Below are 21409 nucleotides of genomic sequence, written 5' to 3'. Positions count from 1 at the left end.
GAGACATCAGCAAGAAGCTGGGGTGACAGACGGGGGTTCCCCAGGATGAAGACAATAATGGCTGGATTCCTGGAAGCTTCTCATCCCAGCTGCACTTCCTGCCTTTGGAAGTTGGGGAAAATAGGCTGTGTCTGCCCAATAAATCCCCCCTTTCCTCACTCTGGCTTGACAAGAAAACTTGAAATTCCAAATGTTTCACTTTCTTTGATATAATTCATTTTATTGGGAAAATAGACTCTTATACTTTCTTGTTCTGTAATGTACTATCTCCTGAGGGGTGAACTGGGGCTTACATGGTGGCTCAGTGGTAAAGAATCTGTCTGCCAATGCAGGAGATGCAGGAGATGTGGGTTCAATACCCGGGTCAGGAAGATTCCCTGGAGGAGGAAATGGCAACCCACTCCAATATTCTTGCCTGGGAAATCCTTTCAAAGAGGAGCCTGGCAGGCTACAGTCCATGGGGTCGCAGAGTCGGACATGACTGAGCGACTGAGCTCCACACACAAGGGGTGAAAATCGGGGCTACGGAAAAGCAGCAAGTCACTTCATTGATGAGAGACCTGGACGAATTCAGAAAGTGACTTGGGAAGATGAGTTGGCAAAAATACTCAGCAATAAGAATTGCATACGAAAGACTGGGGGCTGGGAGGAAGGAGCCATAATTGGGATAGAACCAAAGAGAAGGCAGGAATCCAAGATCAGACAGCAAATGTCAAAAGGTTCTCTGGAAAAGGATTAAGGGAACAGGTAGCAAAGACTTTGAGCTATCTGTGAACCATATGATAAAAAGACTCACCATATGGTGCAGGAAGATAGCAGAGCAGGTTGAAGTAAAGGGAAGAGCTTTTGTCTGTAGGATTATATAACCACTTCTAATGTATGGATGTATATGTGTGCGTGTGAATCCATACCACTAATGAGATTAAAATTAGGATAGACTCCCACAACGGGAGCTCCGAGACTTCAGAAAAGGCCTTTGTTACCGGTAGAAACTAAACTGCCTTTTCATCTCTTCAGGCAATTTCTTCCTGGGGTAACTCAATGCTTTACTGGGATCCAGGAGAAGACACTAGAGTCTGGGGGTGGAGCTCTGCATTTTTCTCTCTCTTGCCCAAACTCAAAGCACATGCTAGTTAAGTACCCCGGCAGCTTTTGGGGAGAGAGCTTGAAGGTTGCACTGTTGGGGCACTGGTGTCAGCAGCCAGGGCCAACTTCAAGCACACTGGGGACCACGATCTTTTCAGGGGCTCATGAAAGTATTTTTCATTTCTTTCCAAATCACAAGGGGAAAAAATTAACTTTTAAGCTGAAGAAGATGCTTTAACATGCAATTTTAATATATTTGTCCTTGAATCAGTTGTAAAATAGAGTTTTACACTTTTTTTTTTCATGATGTAAGGAGAAGCCCATAAAGTCTTCATTTTAAATGGTTTCAAAAAAGACTAACAGTGTGGTGGAGATGAGTGGACCCCAAAGTAGAGAAGAGTGCTGTTAGAGAAGGAAAGAGGTAACTGGAATCATAAAACCTGACTTCAAGCCCTGGTCTTGCCTCCTCCTAGCTGTGTGGTCTCGGGGAGGTCGCTCAGCCTCTCTGACTTACAGTTTTCAAATAGGTCTAATAGGGTTAATATCAGTAACTACCTAGCAGGGCTGTGGTGAGAATTAATACATGTGATCCATGTAAACCCATAGCTTGGGGGCTTCCCTGGTGGCTCAGTGGTAAAGAATCTGCCTGCCGATGCAGGAGACGCAGGTTTGATCCCCGGTCCCAGAAGATCCCAATGTCTTGAAGCAACTAAGCCCATGCACCACAACTATTGATCCGGTGGTCTAGAGCCCATGCTCTGCAACAAGAGGCTACCACAGTAAGAAGCCTGTGCAAGCAACTAGAGCAGCCCGTCCTCGCCACAACTAGAGAAAACCCCACAATGAAGATCCAGCACAGTCAAAAATTAACAAATAAAATCATTTTTAAAAATAGCATGGTCCCTGGCAATTGGTATGAGCTCAATGGAGGCAATGGAGATGGGTGAGTGGAACTGTATAGGGTGGGGATGGCTGACAGAGCTGGTGAGGGTTAGAAGAAATGAAAGTTGACGGTTGAAAGAAACCAGCTGAAAAGTTACTGCACACACTGGAGATGCCTCCCAGACTCGGAGGATCTCACGAGCAAACCCTGCAGAGGAGGTGAGAGGTGCAGACACTAGAAGAGAGAAGTGAATTCTCAGGAGCCCTTCCTAGGAATCCCTGCTGACGAGCGTTGGCACATAGATGGTGATCGACAAACACGGAGCGAGGAAGGAGAACAGAACACCAGGAGCCTTCCAGCATGATGGGCATGCCGTCCGTCTAACGGCAGAGGCTCAGTCTGAAAACAAGGCATGCAAACTCTGCTTACACTTGGAGGGAAAGAGAAGGGGGTGGAGGATGAGAAAATAAGAGGGGTTAACAGTTAACCTTCTAGAATACATTTGTGACATGGTGAGACAACCATGCTTATTTAACTTCTATGCAGAGTACATCATGAGAAACGCTGGGCTGGAAGAGGCACAAGCTGGAATCAAGATTGCCAGGAGAAATATCAAGAACCTGAGATATGCAGATGACACCACCCTTATGGCAGAAAGTGAAGAGGAACTCAAAAGCCTCTTGATGAAAGTGAAAGAGGAGAGTGAAAAAGTTGGCTTAAAGCTCAACGTTCAGAAAACGAAGATCATGGCATCCGGTCCCATCACTTCATGGGAAATAGATGGGGAAACAGTGGAAACAGTGTCAGACTTTATGTTTTTGGGCTCCAAAATCACTGCAGATGGTGACTGCAGTCATAAAATTAAAAGACTCTTACTCCTTGGAAGGAAAGTTATGACCAACATAGATAGCATATTCAAAAGCAGAGATATTACTTTGCCAACAAAGCTCTGTCTAGTCAAAGCTATGGTTTTTCCAGTGGTCATGTATGGATGTGAGAGTTTGACTGTGAAGAAAGCTGAGCGCCGAAGAATTGATGCTTTTGAACTGTGGTGTTGGAGAAGACTCTTGAGAGTCCCTTGGACTGCAAGGAGATCCAACCAGTCCATTCTAAAGGAGATCAGTCCTGTGTGTTCTTTGGAAGGAATGATGCTAAAGCTGAAACTCCAGTACTTTGGCCACCTCATGCGAAGAGTTGACTCATCAAGGACCCTGATGCTGGGAGGGATTGAGGGCAGGAGGAGAAGGGGACAACAGAGGATGAGATGGCTGGATGGCATCACCGACTCGATGGACGTGAGTTTGAGTGAACTCCGGGAGTTGGTGATGGACAGGCAGGCCTGGCGTGCTGCAGTTCATGCAAAGAGTCGGACACGACTGAGCGACTGAACTGAACTGCACTGAGACTACCACTGTAGAAACTAGAAATACAGGTGTTAAAAGTATCAAGCAGTTAAGAGCCTCTGATCACACGTATTCAAACCAAACCCGGTCTGTTAAATGCCACTGACTAGCTCTCTGACATTTATTTCAACTGCCTGCATCTCATTTCCTCAACTGTACAATGGGGATATTAGCAACTATATTAAAGCAGAAGCAGAAGCCAATACATACAAAGCCCTTACAACAAGCCTGGCATTGAGTGAGGACTCAGAATGTTAGGCGATAGCATCAGCCTCTTCACTACCACCACCACGAGAATACATGTTCCACAAGGGCAGATAATTTTGCCTGTTTTGTTCACAGTCATTTTCTCTGCACTTATGGTACCGTGCAGGGCCCTGTGGGGCTTGTGGGCACAAGGTCTTTCTGTGTCCCCCACTTCTTTGATTATAGGAAACAACCTTCATTTGACCTACATGACCTTCCCTGAGTTCCAATGGGCAGACTCAAGCAGTTGTTAATTAGGGAGGGGAGGGGATGCGAGACCAGGGAGAAACAGTGGAGAGCAGCCTTGGGGCAAGGTCCTGTTTCCGCATCAAGGGATACACACAACAATATCTTTAAGCTATTTTGCAGATACTGAAACCCCGTCCAGGTGGGAGAAGTTAATAATTAATGATGGTATGCTGCCCACAAGACCCCAGACCAGCTGGACTGAAGGTCGGTGATGTTGACTCCTACTTATCTCACCACCAACCCATTAGAAGAATATCCACAAGCTTGATCACGGCCTCTGTGAACAATTACTGTAAAACTTGTCACTATCTTCCCCAAGTGGGGCATGTGGTTCAGACGGCATTAGCCTGCTGTGTCCCCCTTTGCCTGGAAAAGCAATAAACATATTCTTTACTGCTAAGTCGCTTCAGTCTTGTCCAACTCTGTGCGACCCCATAGATGGCAGCCCACCAGGCTCCCCCGTCCCTGGGATTCTCCAGGCAAGAACACTGGAGTGGGTTGCCATTTCCTTCTCCAATGCATGAAAGTGAAAAGTGAAAGTGAAGTCGCTCAGTGTGTCTGACTCTTAGTGACCCCATGGACTGCAGCCCACCAGGCTCCTCCATCCATGGGATTTTCCAGGCAAGAGTACTGGAGTGGGTGCCATTGCCTTCTCCACCCAAAACTCTGTCTCCAAGATTTGATTCGGCACTGATGTATGGAGAAACTGAGCTTTCAGCATCACCTATAAGGCTGCCTGACACATAGTGAATGATCAATTAATACTTGTTGAATGAATAAATCCTTAATTATGCCATCAGCAGGCAGTTATTATAAAAATGATGACTTCTTCCAGGTATTGGTTCCAACCTTAGCCCCAGTTCCTTTCCCTCATGTCTGCCTGCTGCTTTCATAAGCAGCCGCCATGCTTCACGCTCAGATCTGGAGAGTTAGGAGCTATGCGATCACTGATAATGGGTGAAACAGAGGTTGCTGAGGGTAGATGTCACAGGGCAAAAGGACAAGGCAGAGGTGAGTGGGAAGGAAGTGGAGGCAGCAAATCTCAAAAGAGCAGTTTGATTCTCTGATATAGTCAGTGAGTAAAGGACAAGAAAGAGAAAGTCAAGATCACAGAAAACATCTTGAAGGACTCAGGAAATGGTGAGCATGCTCCTTATCTAAAGGAGAGGATATAGGGGAGAGGAAAGATCAGAGACTTTCTGTACCTTCTGGAGATAAACAAAAATGCAACAGAAGTCTTCATGTTCTTAGGAATACAATGGTAGTTGAAGTACCAAATTTTCATGTGAGTGAAAGACCTTTAAGACAGTTTTCTTTTTGTAAAATGTGGTATTTGTACCATCAGCAATACAAGGACAAAATTACTTTTCTTTTAATACGTTCTCCTGAGATATATTAAAACAAATATGTAACTGCTAGATCAAGCCTGTGATTTCAGACACATTATCACTTAGGGCAATGCTAAGAAGAAGAGAAGGAAGTCAACTAAATCATTTAAAGAAAAAATATTTAAGATAATATAAAGGAAGTACATACATGTTTCAAAAAATTACAGGTGCATGAATAGCTAATAGCTGGGAAACTTGGTCAAGGCTATACTCAACCCTGTTATACAGTCTGAATCTTGAGCTATGGGAGATGGCGTCAGCACCCTGGAGAGTGGTACACAAATACTGAGTCTCCGGGGGCCACTGGGTTAACCCCCAACAGCTGCCTCAGTGACATTCAGACACTTAGTATCATCAGCCTCTTGGTCATTACTCGAGGAAAGTCAAACACTAGAAGAAGCTGAATGGTTTTGTCTCTCACCTCTTGGCTTTTTATTTTTGATCATCTTCGATGCATTTAAAGCAAAAGACTTGAATGGAGCTTTTTGAAGAGATAAAAGTAATACCTGCTTTTCCAAAGACTTTCCACTTTTCCTTTTAATTTCATAAGCTGCTGACTTCTTCCTACTTGATTTATTCCTGGCTTATGCTATGCTTCAGGAAAAGCAGGACTCACACCTGGCATGTTCCATGATTTGAACACAAGGAAATGTCATCAAGAGAGGCTTAATGGTTTTTGTTTGTGGGGCATGAAAAATGAGGAGTTCTAAAGGTTAAAGTCAGAAGGTCTTTCTTGTCATCGAGAAAAATTCCAACCAGAGCTGAAAAGTAGGGATTATGGCTGAAGCCACTATCCTCCCACCAAAACTGCTCTCCCAGCATCCCTTGCTCTGAGGCACGTGACTGAATTCTCTGCAACAGCGTGTAGGCAGAAGTGACGGGTACCACATCCACATCAGGGCTTTTAAAAAGCAGCTTGTGCCTCCTCTGTACTCTTTCCCCCTCTGCTCTCTGAGTACAGACAAAAACAAGGCTGTAGGGACTGATGGAGCCATGTAGGATGGAAGGAACCTGGGTCACTTAATCACCAGATGGAGAGCGTGGGCAAGGCCAGAAACACCCGTCTTGGACTTTGCATGAATGAACACTGAACTTCTATTGTGTCTGAATCAGTACAGATTTAGGGGGTCTGTTTGCTATGACAACTGAATCTACCCTACCTAGCTTATGTGTTTGGCTGCCACACAGATTAACCAGGCTGGGCTTGCTGTGGGGTCAGGAAGAAGAGACTTTTTTTTTTTTTTTTCATTTTTGGCCATGCCACATATGAGATCTTAGTTCCCCAACCAGGGATTGAAACCACGGACCCTGCATTGGAAGTATGGAGTCTTAACCACTCAACCACCAGGAGAGTCCCAGAAGAGACATTCTGAGATTTTCCATTTACTCCCTCCCCTCTTGGCACAGTTAACTTAGCTCATCCTTTAGGTAAAACTCAAGAGCCTCTTTCTCCAAGAAGCCTTTCCTGACTGCAGCCAGAGCCAAGCCCACTCCCTCAGGTTCTCCCAGCATACAGCAAACATCACAGTTGTACTTTACATCTGTTTAGTGTGAAGTTTTTTGATTAATGTTTATATTCCCATTAGGTTTTTAAGCATGCATTTTTCAAAATTCACAGAATGACATGCTACTTCATGCATTTTGTTGTGTGCAAATTTTACCTTAAAATGATCAAAAACAAATATTAAATTCTGGTGAAATGAGGTGCGTGCTGAAGAATTCAGGGTCAAGTGTACTGATGTCTGCATTTTGGTTTGAAATGCATTAAAGATAGGTTAATGTAGAGACAAAAAGAAGGATGGACATGTGATCGAGCATATATACAGTCAGGGACTTCCCTGGTGGTCCAGTGGTTAAGTGCTTTGCCTTCCAAAGCAAGGGATGCAGGTTCGATCCCTGGTCAGGAAACTAAGATCCCACATGCAGCACAGCAACTAGGCCCCTGAGCCATAACTAGCAAGCCCAAGAGCTGCAATGAAAGATCTTGCAAGACGCAACTTAAGACCCGATGCAGCCAAACAAATAAATATTTAAAAAGCAAAAAAGCATATATAGTCAAATGCTAAATGTAGAATCTAGGTACTGGGTATTACGGATGCTTACTGTATAATTCTTTCAACTTTTCTATATTTTTAACATTTTTTCCTGATAAAATGTTGGGGGGAAGTCCAGTGAGAGTAGGGTCTCTGAGTATATTACCTAAATAAAATGATTCTGTGTACAGTTTATGTTACACCACTAATCATAGCGTTCTGTGGTTTGCTTCTATTTTTACTTGATACTGTGTCATGGATGTCTGTCCACAATGACAAACAGAGATATGAAAGATAGAAAGACCATATTCTTTTGAAAGTATCATGGATACACCATTATACGTTTAACTTTCATACTACTGATGAACATTTGGGCTATTTTCATTTTTTCTACTTCTGATCATTTCCTGTGATAGATCTTTTGTGCTGCTGGATTTGAGCTTTTTTATGTTACCTATATGTCCACCATGACATGTACCTGCCCTCCCTACACCCCGAAGTCCCCCAGTTGGCCAGTACCCTCCATGAGCAAGAGTCCACAAGTATAAGGAAATAATAAGAAAACCCTCACTCAAACTTCCCCGCATAATTTTCTAAAAAGATCTGGATCAGACAAATCATTACCACAAGCACATCTGAAGTGTCAGAAGGCAAGTGATATTAGCATTAATTAAATATTCAATGGATATTCATCACGGTGCAGGCGTGCATGCGTGCATGCTAAGCTGCTTCAATCTTGTCCAACTCTGCATGATCCTCTGGACTGTAGCCCTCCAGGCTCCTCTGTCCATAGGATTCTCCAGATAAGAATACTGGAGGGGGTTGCCATGCCTTCCTTCAGGGGATCTTCCTGACCCAGGGATTGAACCTGTGTCTCTTATGTCTCCAGCACTGGCAGGTGGGTTCTTTACCACTAGCACCACCTGGGAAACCCGTTTATCTTCTAGTACTTCAGAATTAGGGGAATCAAGTTTACAATGTAAATAGTTGCATTTGCGCTGTGTATATACCTTACCAGGTCTTTCCAAGTGGCTCAGTGGTAAAGAATCTGCCTGCAATGCAGGAACTGCAGGAGACGCAGGTTTGATTCTGGGTTGGGAAGATTCCTGGGAGGAGGAAATGGCATGCCACTCCAGTATTTTTGCCTGGAGACTCCCATGGACAGAGGAGCCTGGCGGGCTACAGTCCATGGGGTCACAAAGAGCTGGACTGAGCACACAAAGACCACACACACATATATACCTGATCAGGGACTTTCCCTGCTTACTTCATAAACTTCCCTTGTATAATTGGTCTGGACAGTGCCCATCTGTCCAATTCACATATCTGCTGCACAATTTTAACCACAGAAATCACTCGACAACCACAGAGGTTAAATTCTTGAAAAGTGTAAAGGTTGGCAAAGCAGAAATCGAAGGTTCAAGAAATCATAAAAGGGACTTTCCTGGTGGTCCAGTAGTTAAGAATACATCTTGCAATGCAGGGGACAAGGGTTCGATCCCTGGTCAGGGAACTAAGATCCCACGTGCTGAGAAGCAACAAAGCCCATGCACCGCAACCACTGAGCCCTCGCACTCCAGAGCCCACGTGCCTCAACTACAGAGTCTGCGCGCCGCAATGAAGATGCTACATGCCACAGCTGAGACTCGACACAGCCCAGCAGATACACAAATATATAAAAAAAGAAATCGTAATAAATAGAACGAAGGATCAAACTATAAAAATAAACATTAAATAACAAAATAATACATGCAAATGCTCTGTAACAAGAGTCCTAGAGGGCATCCGTCTCCAAGAAAGCCAGAGATGCTGAGATGCCCTGCCCTCGTACGATGACCCTCCTGGGAAACACTCTCTCATGGCCAGGAAAGCAAACGAACTCTCCAAACTGTGCCTCCTGTTCAAGTTTTTGCAACAGAGTTTACTCATTTGGAACTCAACGGCCTTCACACTTGCTTTGTCCCTTGCTTCATTTTCACAGGTCTTAGCAAAACGCGTGTGTCACTCTCTAGTCACTCCACAAATTAGTGCCGTGCTGAACAGCAGGCTTTTCTGAGCCACATCTTACACTGTGGGCCTGGGGGAGGGGACGTGTGAACAGATTACCCAAAGGTCCAAGTCTTTCATCTTTGGAAGGGGGAGCACTACTGCTGCCTTGTTCTTCCATGTATGGGATTTAATGTATATAGCCTACAAGATAACAAAATGGTAAAAAGTAGACATTCAAATATAAAACCACATTTGTCTAAAACCGTGGTTGGCAAAACGTGAGTTGCCCAGGATTGCTCTACGCTTTAAAGGATGGCAGAGGTTTTTGTTATTCTAGTTGCTTTCATGACATACTGTTGTTTTCCTCTGTGATTCATTTGATGCCACATCCCAGACTGGAACAGAACTCTCAATTATTATAACCGTTTCCATGGAAATGCATGATTTATTCTAATTCCCTCACTATTCCCCAAGGACCTGCTCTCCAATTCCTCTACACCCCCCCCAAACCTAGTCCTTTTTGCAACACCCTCTGGAACTTCCACTCCTCAAAAACTTTCCAATCAGGGTTTCCCTGGTGGCTCAGCGGTAAAGAATCCACCTGCTAATTGGGCACAGGTTGGATCCCTGGTCTGGGAAGATCCTACATGCTGAGAAGCAACCAAGCCTGAGCACCACAACTACTGAGCCTGGGTTCTAGAGCCCGGGAGCAGCAATGACTGAAGCCCAAGCGCCCTAGAGCCCAGTGCTCCACCACAAGAGAAGCCACCCCAATGAGAAGCCTGCCCACCGCACCCAGAGAGTAGCCCTTCCTTGCCGCACCTAGAGAAAAGCCCACACAGCAATGAAGACGCAGCACGGCCAAAGAAAAACCTTTCCCATTTGTTGAGTGATCCAAAAGGTGAAGAACTGTGTGTGCAGTCTGCTAACTTTTGAGACAACAAGGACAAGAATAAACATGCATATTTATATTTGTTAAATTAGCAGGGAGAAAACTGGAAAGATGCAAATTAAATCAACGAAACAGCTTATATATGGAGGGGCAGTAGCAGGGAGGGGGCACAGAAGGATGTGAACTTGGGTGGGAGCAAGACTTCTCAGTGTTTATCCTTCTAATATCCTTTTCATTATGAACCATGGGAATATACTACTTATTAAAAATGTAATTTAATTTTTAAAACTGCCTGACAGCCTCAGCTTATTAGAACCTCTTCTTCATGTAGGCCACCTTCCTCCTTGTCATCATGGAAACCACCCCATCTTTGAAATCCACATGCCCCAAGAGCTAGCATTTTAAATCTCCTGGCCTTGGGACTTCCCTCGTGGTCCAGTGGCTAAGACTCCGTGCTCCCAATGCAGGGGACTCAGGTTCAATCCCTGGTCAGGGACATAGATCCTGCACGTGGCAACTAAATGTTCGAATGCCACAATAAGGACCCCTTTTATGCCCCTGGAGAAGGGCATGGTAACCCACTCCAGTATTCCTGCTGGGGGAATCCCCATGGACAGAGGAGCCTGGCAGGCTATAGTCCACAGGGTCGCCGAGTCGGACACGACTGAGAGACTACGCACAGCACAAGCTACAACTAAGGCTCAGTGCCGTCGAGTAAATAAATCTTAAAAACTAAAAAGCTTCCAGAAAGAGCGAGCAGAACATCCACAAAAGAGCAAGAGCCAGGGTTTTAGAATCTAACCCCTTTCTCCTTAAAAAAAAAAAAATCTCATGGCCTCATCCACTTGTTTCTCATCCCTAGGCCTCTAGACTTCTTTCCCACACCAAGGTGATAAACCTCTTCCTGCTATGACTTCCTCTGGTCTAGATGCCACTGTTACTCATTTATTCAGTACAGTTTTCCTGAGTACCTATTAGAACAGCCTCTGTTGGATCTGCAGTGGATATCCCTCTCCCCTGAAACCCTGACTCCCTTATTACCGTGATCTTCTAGGGCTAATCCCCATACTTAGCTCAAATCCACCATCTATTGACGCTACTCCGTCTCCACCCTCAGGCCGCTCAGAACTGCTGGCAAAAAGCACACAATGGCATGGACCTCTGCTATCACCACTGCCGATTCTTTAGCCTCCCAGACCTCCAGGCAGCTCAGCAATCTTACTCTGTGCTCCTACTCTCTAGTCCCACTCCCTGCCAAGGCTCTTCCACCTTTGTGCCACCATCTCAGATTTCTTATTTCACTGCAGTAGCAGGACAGACCTTGTGGCCCTTCGAGAAAATTCATGCATTCAGTCTAGGTCCTGCATGAATTCAACCCACAAGCACTGGAAGTAGGGCGGTGAACACGACACAGCTCCTGGCTCTTGTGGAACTCAGATCTTAGAATGAGGAGACAAATGAATAGACAAGCAAGAGAAGTATCCGCTGGTGGTGGGTGCTGGGAGAGTTAAATATAATGGAGAACGAATGCATGGCTCTTCTGAGCGGTGGTCAGGGAAGGCTTCTCAGAAGAGGTGACATCTAAGTAGAGAGGGAAATGACAAGAAAGAGCCAGTTCTGCAAATAATAAAGGAAGGGAACAGCATCACAGAAGCGCTAAGAGAAGAAGGAGCTTTGTACGTTTCAAAGAACCTCCATGCGGCCCAAGCACAGTGGGTGATGGGGAGAAGGAAAGAAAAAGAAGGCATCAAACAGAGAACAAGGACCAGATTTTAAAGAGCGATGTAAGCCCAGGACACAGGACAGAATGTATTCTGTTTATGAAGCCACTGGAGGATTTTAAGCAGGGGAGTGATTTGACCTAATGTAAAGCTTTTAAAAATAACTATGGCTGCTGCATGGAAGTGTATTAATTACAGGTCACCAGAGTGGAAGCAGGGTAACCAGTTGGGAACGTCTGCAGTGGTCCAGGTGGTAATGTATGGTATAGATTAGGACTGAATTAGTGAAGATGGAGAGAACTCAGTAAATTCATGATATGTTTTGTAGGAGGACCTATCTAGACTCACTATTATGCGGACCTGGGGTAAGAGGGGGGCCAAGGAGGAGTAGAGGATAATTCCCAGAGTTTTGACTTATGCTATAGAGATGGGAAAGAAATTTGATACTTTTTGCACACCTGAGTTCATGGAATGAGATTGATGTGAGACGTGTTGGTGGCACACACAGGGATTAAAGGACTCAAAACAACACTAAACAAGTCAGGAATACTTATAATGCAATCTCAACTTCAGTAAAACAGCATCTCCTGGTATCTATAAAAGCATCCAGAATCGCTCTACAAGTCCCAGAGACATCCTTCAACCATGCGGCTGTTTGAAAAGAGCCACTTCCATTCTCAGCTGCAAGAGTGATCTTTTCCAAAACTGAATCTGATCATGTCACTTCTCTGCTTAAGATTCTCAGTGGCTCCCCACTGCATTGTGAGTCAAATCCAAACTCCTCGTTACTGCTCTTAAGGCTCTGCAAGATCAGGCCCCTCCCACCTCTGCAACCTCACATCCCACAACCTCTCTCACCTCATGGCATTTTGGCCCAGCACCTCTGACAGTGCCTAGAATGTGCCCAGCCCTTCCCTACCTCAGGGCTTTTGCGCTTGCCGTTCTCTCTGCCACAAACAATCTTTCCTAGGTCTCTGAATGTATGGCTGGTTAATTCTCAACCTTCAGGTCTCAGTTTCTACATCACTTTCTCAGTCTGAGTAGGTCCTTTCTTTTTTAAAAACTTACCTTTTAATCAGAGTATAATTGCTTTACAGTGGTGTGCTAGTTTCTGCTGTACAACAATGTAAATCAGTTGTAAGTATATGTAAAACCCCTCCCTCTTGAGCTTCCCTCCCAGCAGCCCCCCATCCCACCCCTCTAGGTTATCACAGAGCACAGAGATGAGCTCCCTGTGCCGTAGAGCAGAGGGAACCACTAGCTATCTACTTTATACATGGTCGTGTATTTATGTCAAAGATACTCTCTCAATTCGTCCCATGAGTGGGTCCCTTCTTTATCTGCCTGTGACACAGCACTCCATTTATTTCCTTCACAGTACTGGTTACCAACTGGAGTGTAGCTCTATTTACTTTTCACTCTCTCCCTCCCTGGAACATAAGCCCCATATGAACAGCAAATGTGCCTGCCTTGTTAGCTGGTTCCTTCTGCAGCAGGTGCCTCCACCCAGCCACACTGTACCTTGCCAAAGCTGCCTTTTCCCAGCACCATCAGGAAGTTAAAATCGGTCAGTTTCATCCGGTCCCTGTTGCCGTTGTTGTCAAATTTGGAGATGGTGTTGGTCGTCTTTTCTTCAGGAGTCTTGGGCCCAGGACCGATCTTGGCTCTCTGGAGGGAGAAGCACATAGAAAACATCGTCAGAGTTGGAGGATGCCTGCATTAAGTGTTCAAACTCAAGCGCCGGTGGCAAGCTGTGGATCCTGCAACTTATGCCCCTGACTCGGTGAAAAGCACAGCCCAGTATCCACAGTGCAAACTCAAAACGTGAAGGCCAGACTTGGCACCTCCATGTTTCTTTTATCCCTCGTGTCTCATCCACCACCAGAAACTGTCATTGCTTCCTCCCAGCTGTCTTGAGAATTCCTTCCTCCTTCCATCTCCACCTGTCATCATCTCTCACCTGGACAACCCACCCTGGCTCCCTCCACATTGGGCTTTACATGCAGCAACTGTGACTTTCACGGCTTCCCTGGCTCAGATGGTAAAGAATCTTCCTGCAATGGAGGACACTCGGGTTTGATTCCTGGATTGGGAAGATCCCCTGGAGAAGGGAATGGCAACCCACCTCAGTATTCTGGCCTGGAGAATTCCAAAGACAGAGGAGCCTGGTGGGCTACAGTCCGTGGGGTCACAAGGAGTTGGACAAGAGTGGCTAACACACACACTGGGACTTCTGCTCCTTCACACTCAACCAAGTCAACCAAGCTTAAAATGCTTCAGTAGTGACCCAGCATTTTTAAGATCCTTGGTGCTTTCATGGGCCCAGATGACCCAGTCTGATCAGGCTCTCCCTACTTTTCCAATCTCTTCACTTCTTGGGTCCTTCTTCCCTACAAACCCAGCTTCATTGTCCTTTCACATCCTCGAGTCCCAGGGCCCTCCTACCTCAGAGCCTTTACACTTACTATTGCTCCCGTACGGATGATTATTCTCTCCCCTTCACCAACCTAGTTACCCACATTCTCTGCTCCACATTCTCACTTTCTCGGGGAAGTCTTCCTGGATTCTCTGTCTGGATAAGACGTCCCTATCTGCTCCCTTCATCCACCTCACTCTCCATTTATGCTGCAGGTTAACTGTCTGTTCGCTTGTTTTCCCAACAGACTGGAAACCTTCCAGGGCAGGGAGTATGTCTTATATTCCACAATATCCCAGACAACCAGCAAAGTTTCCAGCTACATATTTTGTAGGATAATGGATGGATGAGGCCCACGTTGGTCCTCAATGCAATCGGGGAGAGGCTTGCTGTTGTGAATAGCAAAATGATGCCTCCGAATGGCAACAAATTCCGTGAAATCAGGGGAGAATAGGAGACCAGCATATTTATAATTGGAGTCTAAAGTTGCAGGGGGAGCAAATGAAGCAACTGACAAACAACTAATCTCAAAAATATACAAGCAACTCCTACAGTTCAACTCCAGAAAAATAAATGACCCAATCAAAAAATGGGCCAAAGAACTAAACAGACATTTCTCCAAAGAAGACATACAGATGGCTAACAAACACATGAAAAGATGCTCAACATCACTCATTATCAGAGAAATGCAAATCAAAACCACTATGAGGTACCATTTCACGCCAGTCAGAATGGCTGCAATCCAAAAATCTACAAGCAATAAATGCTGGAGAGGGTGTGGAGAAAAGGGAACCCTCTTACACTGTTGGTGGGAATGCAAACTAGTACAGCCACTATGGAGAACAGTGTGGAGATTCCTTAAAAAACTGGAAATAGAACTGCCTTATGACCCAGCAATCCCACTGCTGGGCATACACACTGAGGAAACCAGAAGGGAAAGAGACACGTGTACCCCAATGTTCATCGCAGCACTGTTTATAATAGCCAGGACATGGAAGCAACCTAGATGTCCATCAGCAAATGAATGGATAAGAAAGCTGTGGTACATATACACAATGGAGTCTTACTCAGCCATTAAAAAGAATACATTTGAATCAGTTCTAATGAGGTGGATGAAACTGGAGCCTATTATACAGAGTGAAGTAAGCCAGAAAGAAAAACACCAATACAGTATACTAACGCATATATATGGAATTTAGAAAGATGGTAACAATAACCCTGTGTATGAGACAGCAAAAGAGACACTGATGTATAGATCAGTCTTATGGACTCTGTTGGACAGGGAGAGGGTGGGAAGATTTGGGAGAATGGCAATGAAACATGTATAATATCATGTATGAAACGAGTTGCCAGTCCAGGTTCAATGCACGAAACTGGATGCTTGGGGCTTGTGCACTGGGATGACCCAGAGGGATGGTATGGGGAGGGAGAAGGGAGGAGGGTTCAGGATGGGGAACACATGTATACCTGTGGCAGATTCATTTCGATATTTGGCAAAACTAATACAATACTGTAAAGTTTAAAAATAAAATAAAATTAAATAAAAAAAAGAAAGTTGCAGGGGGGATGTCCTGTAGGAATGAGCCCTTAACCTATGAGGTTTGTGCTGACTCTGAGCAGCTAGTGTCCAAACTGAATTAAACTGGAGAACACCTAGTTGGTGTCCACAGAGAACTGGAGAATTTCTTGGGATGGAAAACCCATACGCTTGGCATCAGACGTACTGTGAGAGTGTTAAGTTTTCCTCCATGGGGTATGTCGTTTTTCGCGCCTGGCTTCTCTCACTCATCATAATGGTCTTGAAATTCACTCACGTCATTTGCTGCATGCACGAATCAGTGGTTTGCTTTTGTACTGCTGAGTAGCATTCACTGTTTAAGATCATTCTCTTGTTTACAGGCATTTGTGTTTTCTCTGCATTTTGGCTACTAGCAAGGTATTCGAGAGGATTCTTGGTCCAGTTATTTTTTAATAAAGATTTGTCAAGATTTAAGTGTCTCTGGGACAACCCAGTGTAAATAAATACCCAGTGAGCAGTTGTATCATGTGGGTTTCGGGTTAAGAAATGACATAAGAACTGGAGATGGATTTGAGGGTTAAGGCATGGAAGGGGTAGTTAAAAGCAGATAGCCAGGGAAACTGTAAACAAGAAAAGAGCTTAGGGACCTCCCTGGTGGTCCAGTGGTTAAGATTTCACCTTTCAACGCAGGGAGTGTGGGTTTGATCCCTGGTCCGGGAGTTAAGATCCCACATGCCTTGGGGTCAAAAAACCAAAACATAAAACAGAAACAATTTGTAACAAATTCAATAAAGACTTTAAAAACAGTTCATATTTTTTAAAAGCATTTAAGAAAGAAAGAAAAGAGTCTAGAACAGAAGCCACATTGCTTTTGGAGGCCATGTCTTCCTATCATCCCAAATCCTCACCCTCCAGCTCCCAGAGATTTTCCCTGGCTGTCCTGATCCAAACACGTCCCCTCCCTCCCTCCTGCCCCACTATCTCCCTCCCCGCTGCCACCATCCCCTTGCTTTATTATGATGTCTCTGAACCCTGACTCGGGGCCCACCTGATTCACACACTCCAATCTCCAGCCCGTGAAGATCCATGTCCTGACCGTGCCTGGTTCCCAGTCCCTGTTCCAGCCCTGAGATCTGCTTCCCTCCACCTGCAGGGCCCAGCACACCCCCTGAAGGGGAAGGAGTGAGGCATGCTCACTCTCCCATTTCTCCCTTTGATTGCTTAGAGGAAAAATTTTTTCCTGTTCTTCAAGGAGCAGCAAGTGGGAAACAGCTTCATTCCTCAGTCCTGCAAGAAACCTTCTCTCTTCTGAATTCCACACTCCATCTCAATTTGCTTGTGTGACTTTCCTCTTAGGTAAAGTGGGCTTATGCTGTAGACGGATGTCTGTGTCCTCCCCAAAGCTGACACATGCTGACATCCTAACCCTCAAAGGTGATGGTGTTAGGAGGTGGGGCCTGCAGGAGGGGATTAGGTCATGAGGGTGGAGCCCTCACGGATGGGATTAGTGCCCCAATTAAAGAGACCCTAGAGAGTTCCTTTGCCCCTTTCACATGTGAGGACACAGTGATAAGATGACTATGGACCAGGAAGCAGACTCTCACCAGACAATTCTGCCAGCACCTTGACCCTAGACTCTCCAGCCTCCAGAACTATGAGAAATAAATGTCAGTCTATGGCTTTTTGTGATCAGAGCCTGAACTAAGCATGTTATCTTAGCCTCTACATGCTAGATCAGAAGTCTAATAGCCTGTTGGCCTGGTCTGCACTAATATTTACATTGCTTGACATCTGTTAAAAATTAGGAGCTGCTGCTGCTAAGTCACTTCAGTCATGTCTGACTCTGTGCAACCCCATATACGGCAGCCCACCAGACTGCCCCATCCCTGGGATTCTCTAGGCAAGAACACTTGAGTGGGTTGCCATTTCCTTCTCCAATGCACGAAAGTGAAAAGTGAAAGTGAAGTCACTCAGTCGTGTCCAACTCTTAGCGACCCCATGGTTCTGCAGCCCACCAGGCTCCTCCATCCATGGGATTTTCCAGGCAGGAGTACTGGAGTGGGGTGAAGATACCATATTAAAAACCCAAATCCTTGCTTCTTCTAAAGAAGTAGATCTGCCAACACTGGGCCCATCCATAAGCCACCGTGCCTGTAGACGGGACATTCGGGCTCCAGTTTATCTCATTTACCGCTCTCACCACCAGCCCTGCTGTCTCACACCAAGCTCTCCCCACTCCTTGTTATCTGCCCAGATCCTAGACACTTTTGGGCTTGTGATCTTTGGAGAACAAGAATCCTGTCCTGTGTCCCTCTGAACTCCCAGCCACCTCGTGCCTAGCAAGGTCCTCCATCGAAGAGCAAACACATTTTAAAACTGAGGCCCAAATTTAAATGATCTTCTGTCTTGCTGGGCTGAATATGCCTTCAGAAACAGGATACACTAATGGTCGCCTTTTCATGTCTGCAATTTAGAGCCCCAGGACTCAGCGCTCAAAGAGAGAGCAGACAGAGGTGCTTCTGAGAAAGAGCCCTGCCTCTTGCCAGGCTGCACCAGGGGAGGGTGAAGGCACCTGGGCTGCCAGGCTTCAGGGCTCCGTTTCAGATGAAGAATGCCTGTATTGGCTTAAACTAAACTCCTCTACCACCCCTACCCTCTGCAAGGAGCTCCTAGGGCACTTTCACACCCAACAGTGGTGGCAGAGACCCCAGTAGACTACAAGTCCACGCTGATGCTCTGAACCCCCAAGCAGCCCTTCCAAAGACCAGGAGGGGCAGGTCTGGAGCATTATTTATTCTGTATGTATTCTGGGAGGATGATAATGATGGGCTGACATCTGAATAATATCACATGCCAGGCTGATTTATTTATTCAATTTTTTTATTTGGCTGCACCAGGTCTTAGCTGCAACATGCGGGATCTAGTTCCCTGACCAGGGGTTGGAACCCCAACCCCTGCCCTGGGAGCACAGAGTCTTAGTCACTGGAGCACCAGGGAAGTCCCCAGACTGTTTAAAGTGCATTGTTTCATTCACTGCCACAGACCCTCCAGAGAGCAGAAGTATCATGATACCCTCACTTTGCAGATGGGGAATCAAAAGCTCAGAGATAAAGTAACTTGCCTTCAGCACCCAGCAAGGAAGGGAAGAGCTGGGACTCAAATATAGGCAAGCTGGCTCTCGAACCACCTGAACAGCACAGGCTACGCTGCACAGCTGTAGCCCCAGTCATCCAGCCAAGACCCTTTGGCGCCCCCCGACCCCCGCCCCTCTACACCTGGGCTGCTGGCCGCTGACACCTGTGACTCTGTCTACAGGCTCATTTCCTGACTGCAGGAGCAAGTATAGTCCACTGGCAGGCCAAGTTGAAACCGCTGACAAGCTAATTCCCCAGAAGCAGCCAGTGATGGAAGGGGGACTGGTGGATAATAATTCAGCTGCTTGCTCCTTGACTGGAAACCCTATGGCCCATGCTAAACCCCAGCTAAAGCAGGATTAAACTCCAGTTGCCCACAGTGGTATCTTGCTGATAGTACATCCTTTCCCAACTCGCTTCCTCTCCCTGCCTCACGTCCTCACTACGCTAGATGCTTCTCGGTGTCACTGCCAAGTTCCTCTGTCCATGGAATTCTCCAGGCAAGGATACTGGAGTGGGTTGCCACTCCCTCCTCCAGGGGATCTTCTCAACCCAGGGAGTGAACCTGAGTCTCTTATGTCTCCAGCATGGCAGGTAGGTTCTTTACCACTAGGGCCACCTGAGAAGCCCCTAAAGAAACCATGTGGACTTGAATCCTGAGAGTCTGTTTCTGGGGAAACTCAAAGTGAGACAGCGACCAGCTGAGAGATGTTAGAAAGTTGCTTAACCTCTCTGGGCCTCAGTTTCCTCATCTGTAAAAGATAAAGGGGGATGATAGGAGTACCAACCAGTCAAGGTGGCTGTAAGGATTGAATTATATGAGTTAATACTTCTAAAACACTTAATAAAAGGCACATAGAGAGACTGAAGCGACTTAGTAGCAGCAGCAGCAGCAGCAGTGAGCATTTTATTAAATCAAAAATTTCTCTGTAAATAGATAGCCAATGGGAATTTTCTGTATGACTCAGGAACTCAAACTGGGACTCTGGAATAATCTAGAAGGGTGGGAATGAGCGGGAGGTGGGAGGGAATGGGAGGAATATTGGAGAGGCAAAGGATATATGTACACCTGTGGTTAATTCATGTTGATGTGTGACAGAAACCAAACCATTATTGTAAACCAATAATCAATTAATTAAAAATAACTATTAATAAAAAATTTAAAAATCAACCACCCAAAAAAAATGTCTACAACTCTCAGAAGACCCATTTGGAACCAAGCAAAATGGTGGAGCTTTCCCCAGCCTATCAGCAAGACCATGGCCGGACAGAAGTCCCCAAACGGTCTCCTCCGACGTCCTGAAACAGACCACGAGCAGTAACTTCACCAAGCTCACCCTACCATGAAATTCTATTACGCCAATTTCTGCAGCTCGATTTTACCGTCACTCAGAATTTCTCCAGATAAGAGGCTTGAAAGTAATTTCTGAGTCATTCTGGGTGCTAATTGGTTATTGCACAGGGATTACATTTCTCACGTTCAAGGTCAACTGAAATTCCTCTATGTGTCTGGGAACAATTTTCGGTCTCTTGGAAACATTTTTTTAATCAACAAACTATGGTGTGGAGCGATTACCACTCAGGCATAAACAAGCGTTTGCAGGCTCTTTCAGGAAATAAAGGGACACGTTTTGTTGCACGCAGATAAAACAGTCCTTTCCTTCAAGCCAATAACTGGCCCAGACAAATGCTCTGTTCATGTAAGAAATGTTTTCCTGGGTGTTCTGAAATGTCACCCCAGCTGCCCTAAGACAGAAGAAATTATTTTGCAAAACTGAGACTTCATTTTATATAAGAAAACACTGGTCTTATTTTCTTTTTTTCATCCACAAGAGGACATTTTTAACTCCGCAGCAAACGGACACCACTCCATCAGAAAGTTGAGGGAAGGAACTGGAAAGAGCTCTGTGGAAGGCCTGCCCTCCAGTCCTACCTTTTAAAAAAAAAAAAAAATCAGTGTCCAGTTCTTATTTATTTATTTATTTATTTTTGGCTATGCTGGGTCTTCGCTGCTGCACACGGGCTTTTCTTTAGTTGCAGCGAGCAGCGGCTACTCTTTGGCTGCAGTCCTGGGACTTCTCGTTGCAGAGGCTTCTCTTGTTGTGGAGCACAGGCTCTAGGGGCTCAGGCTTCAGTATTTTCAGCACGTGGACTCCGTGGTTGTGGTGTCCAGGCTTAGCTGCCCCGCAGCACGTGGGATCTTGTCAGACCAGGGATCAAATCCGTGTCCCCTGGATTGGCAGGCGGATTCTTAACCACTGGACCAGCGGGGAAGTTCCCAGTGTCCAGTTATTAACTTTCATCCACTCATTTGGGCTTGAGTGGCCCTGTGAGGATGAACCTGTGATCGAGTTCCCTGGAGAATGACTGATGAGCCCACGGCCAACATGTTTACTCCACTTGCTTCCATGATGGGAAGTCCCACTGGGTCAGAACAATCACCAGGTTTT

General features: G+C 45.7%; 1 protein-coding gene across 3 annotated transcripts in view; it reads right to left on the bottom strand.

Moving 5' to 3' along the window:
* Positions 1-21409, bottom strand: part of PRKCB (protein kinase C beta) — a 375621-nt gene that overhangs the window by 80861 nt on the left and 273351 nt on the right. For all 3 annotated transcript variants that reach the window (XM_005224690.5, NM_174587.1, XM_015460312.3), the window contains 1 exon segment: positions 13412-13558. In XM_005224690.5, the coding sequence (XP_005224747.1) occupies positions 13412-13558 (147 nt within the window).

The sequence above is a fragment of the Bos taurus genome, chromosome 25 (assembly GCF_002263795.3).
Source record: "Bos taurus isolate L1 Dominette 01449 registration number 42190680 breed Hereford chromosome 25, ARS-UCD2.0, whole genome shotgun sequence".
Lineage (NCBI taxonomy): Eukaryota > Metazoa > Chordata > Mammalia > Artiodactyla > Bovidae > Bos > Bos taurus.
Note: the sequence above shows the minus strand (reverse complement) of the source record. Positions and strands in the feature narration are given on the sequence as shown.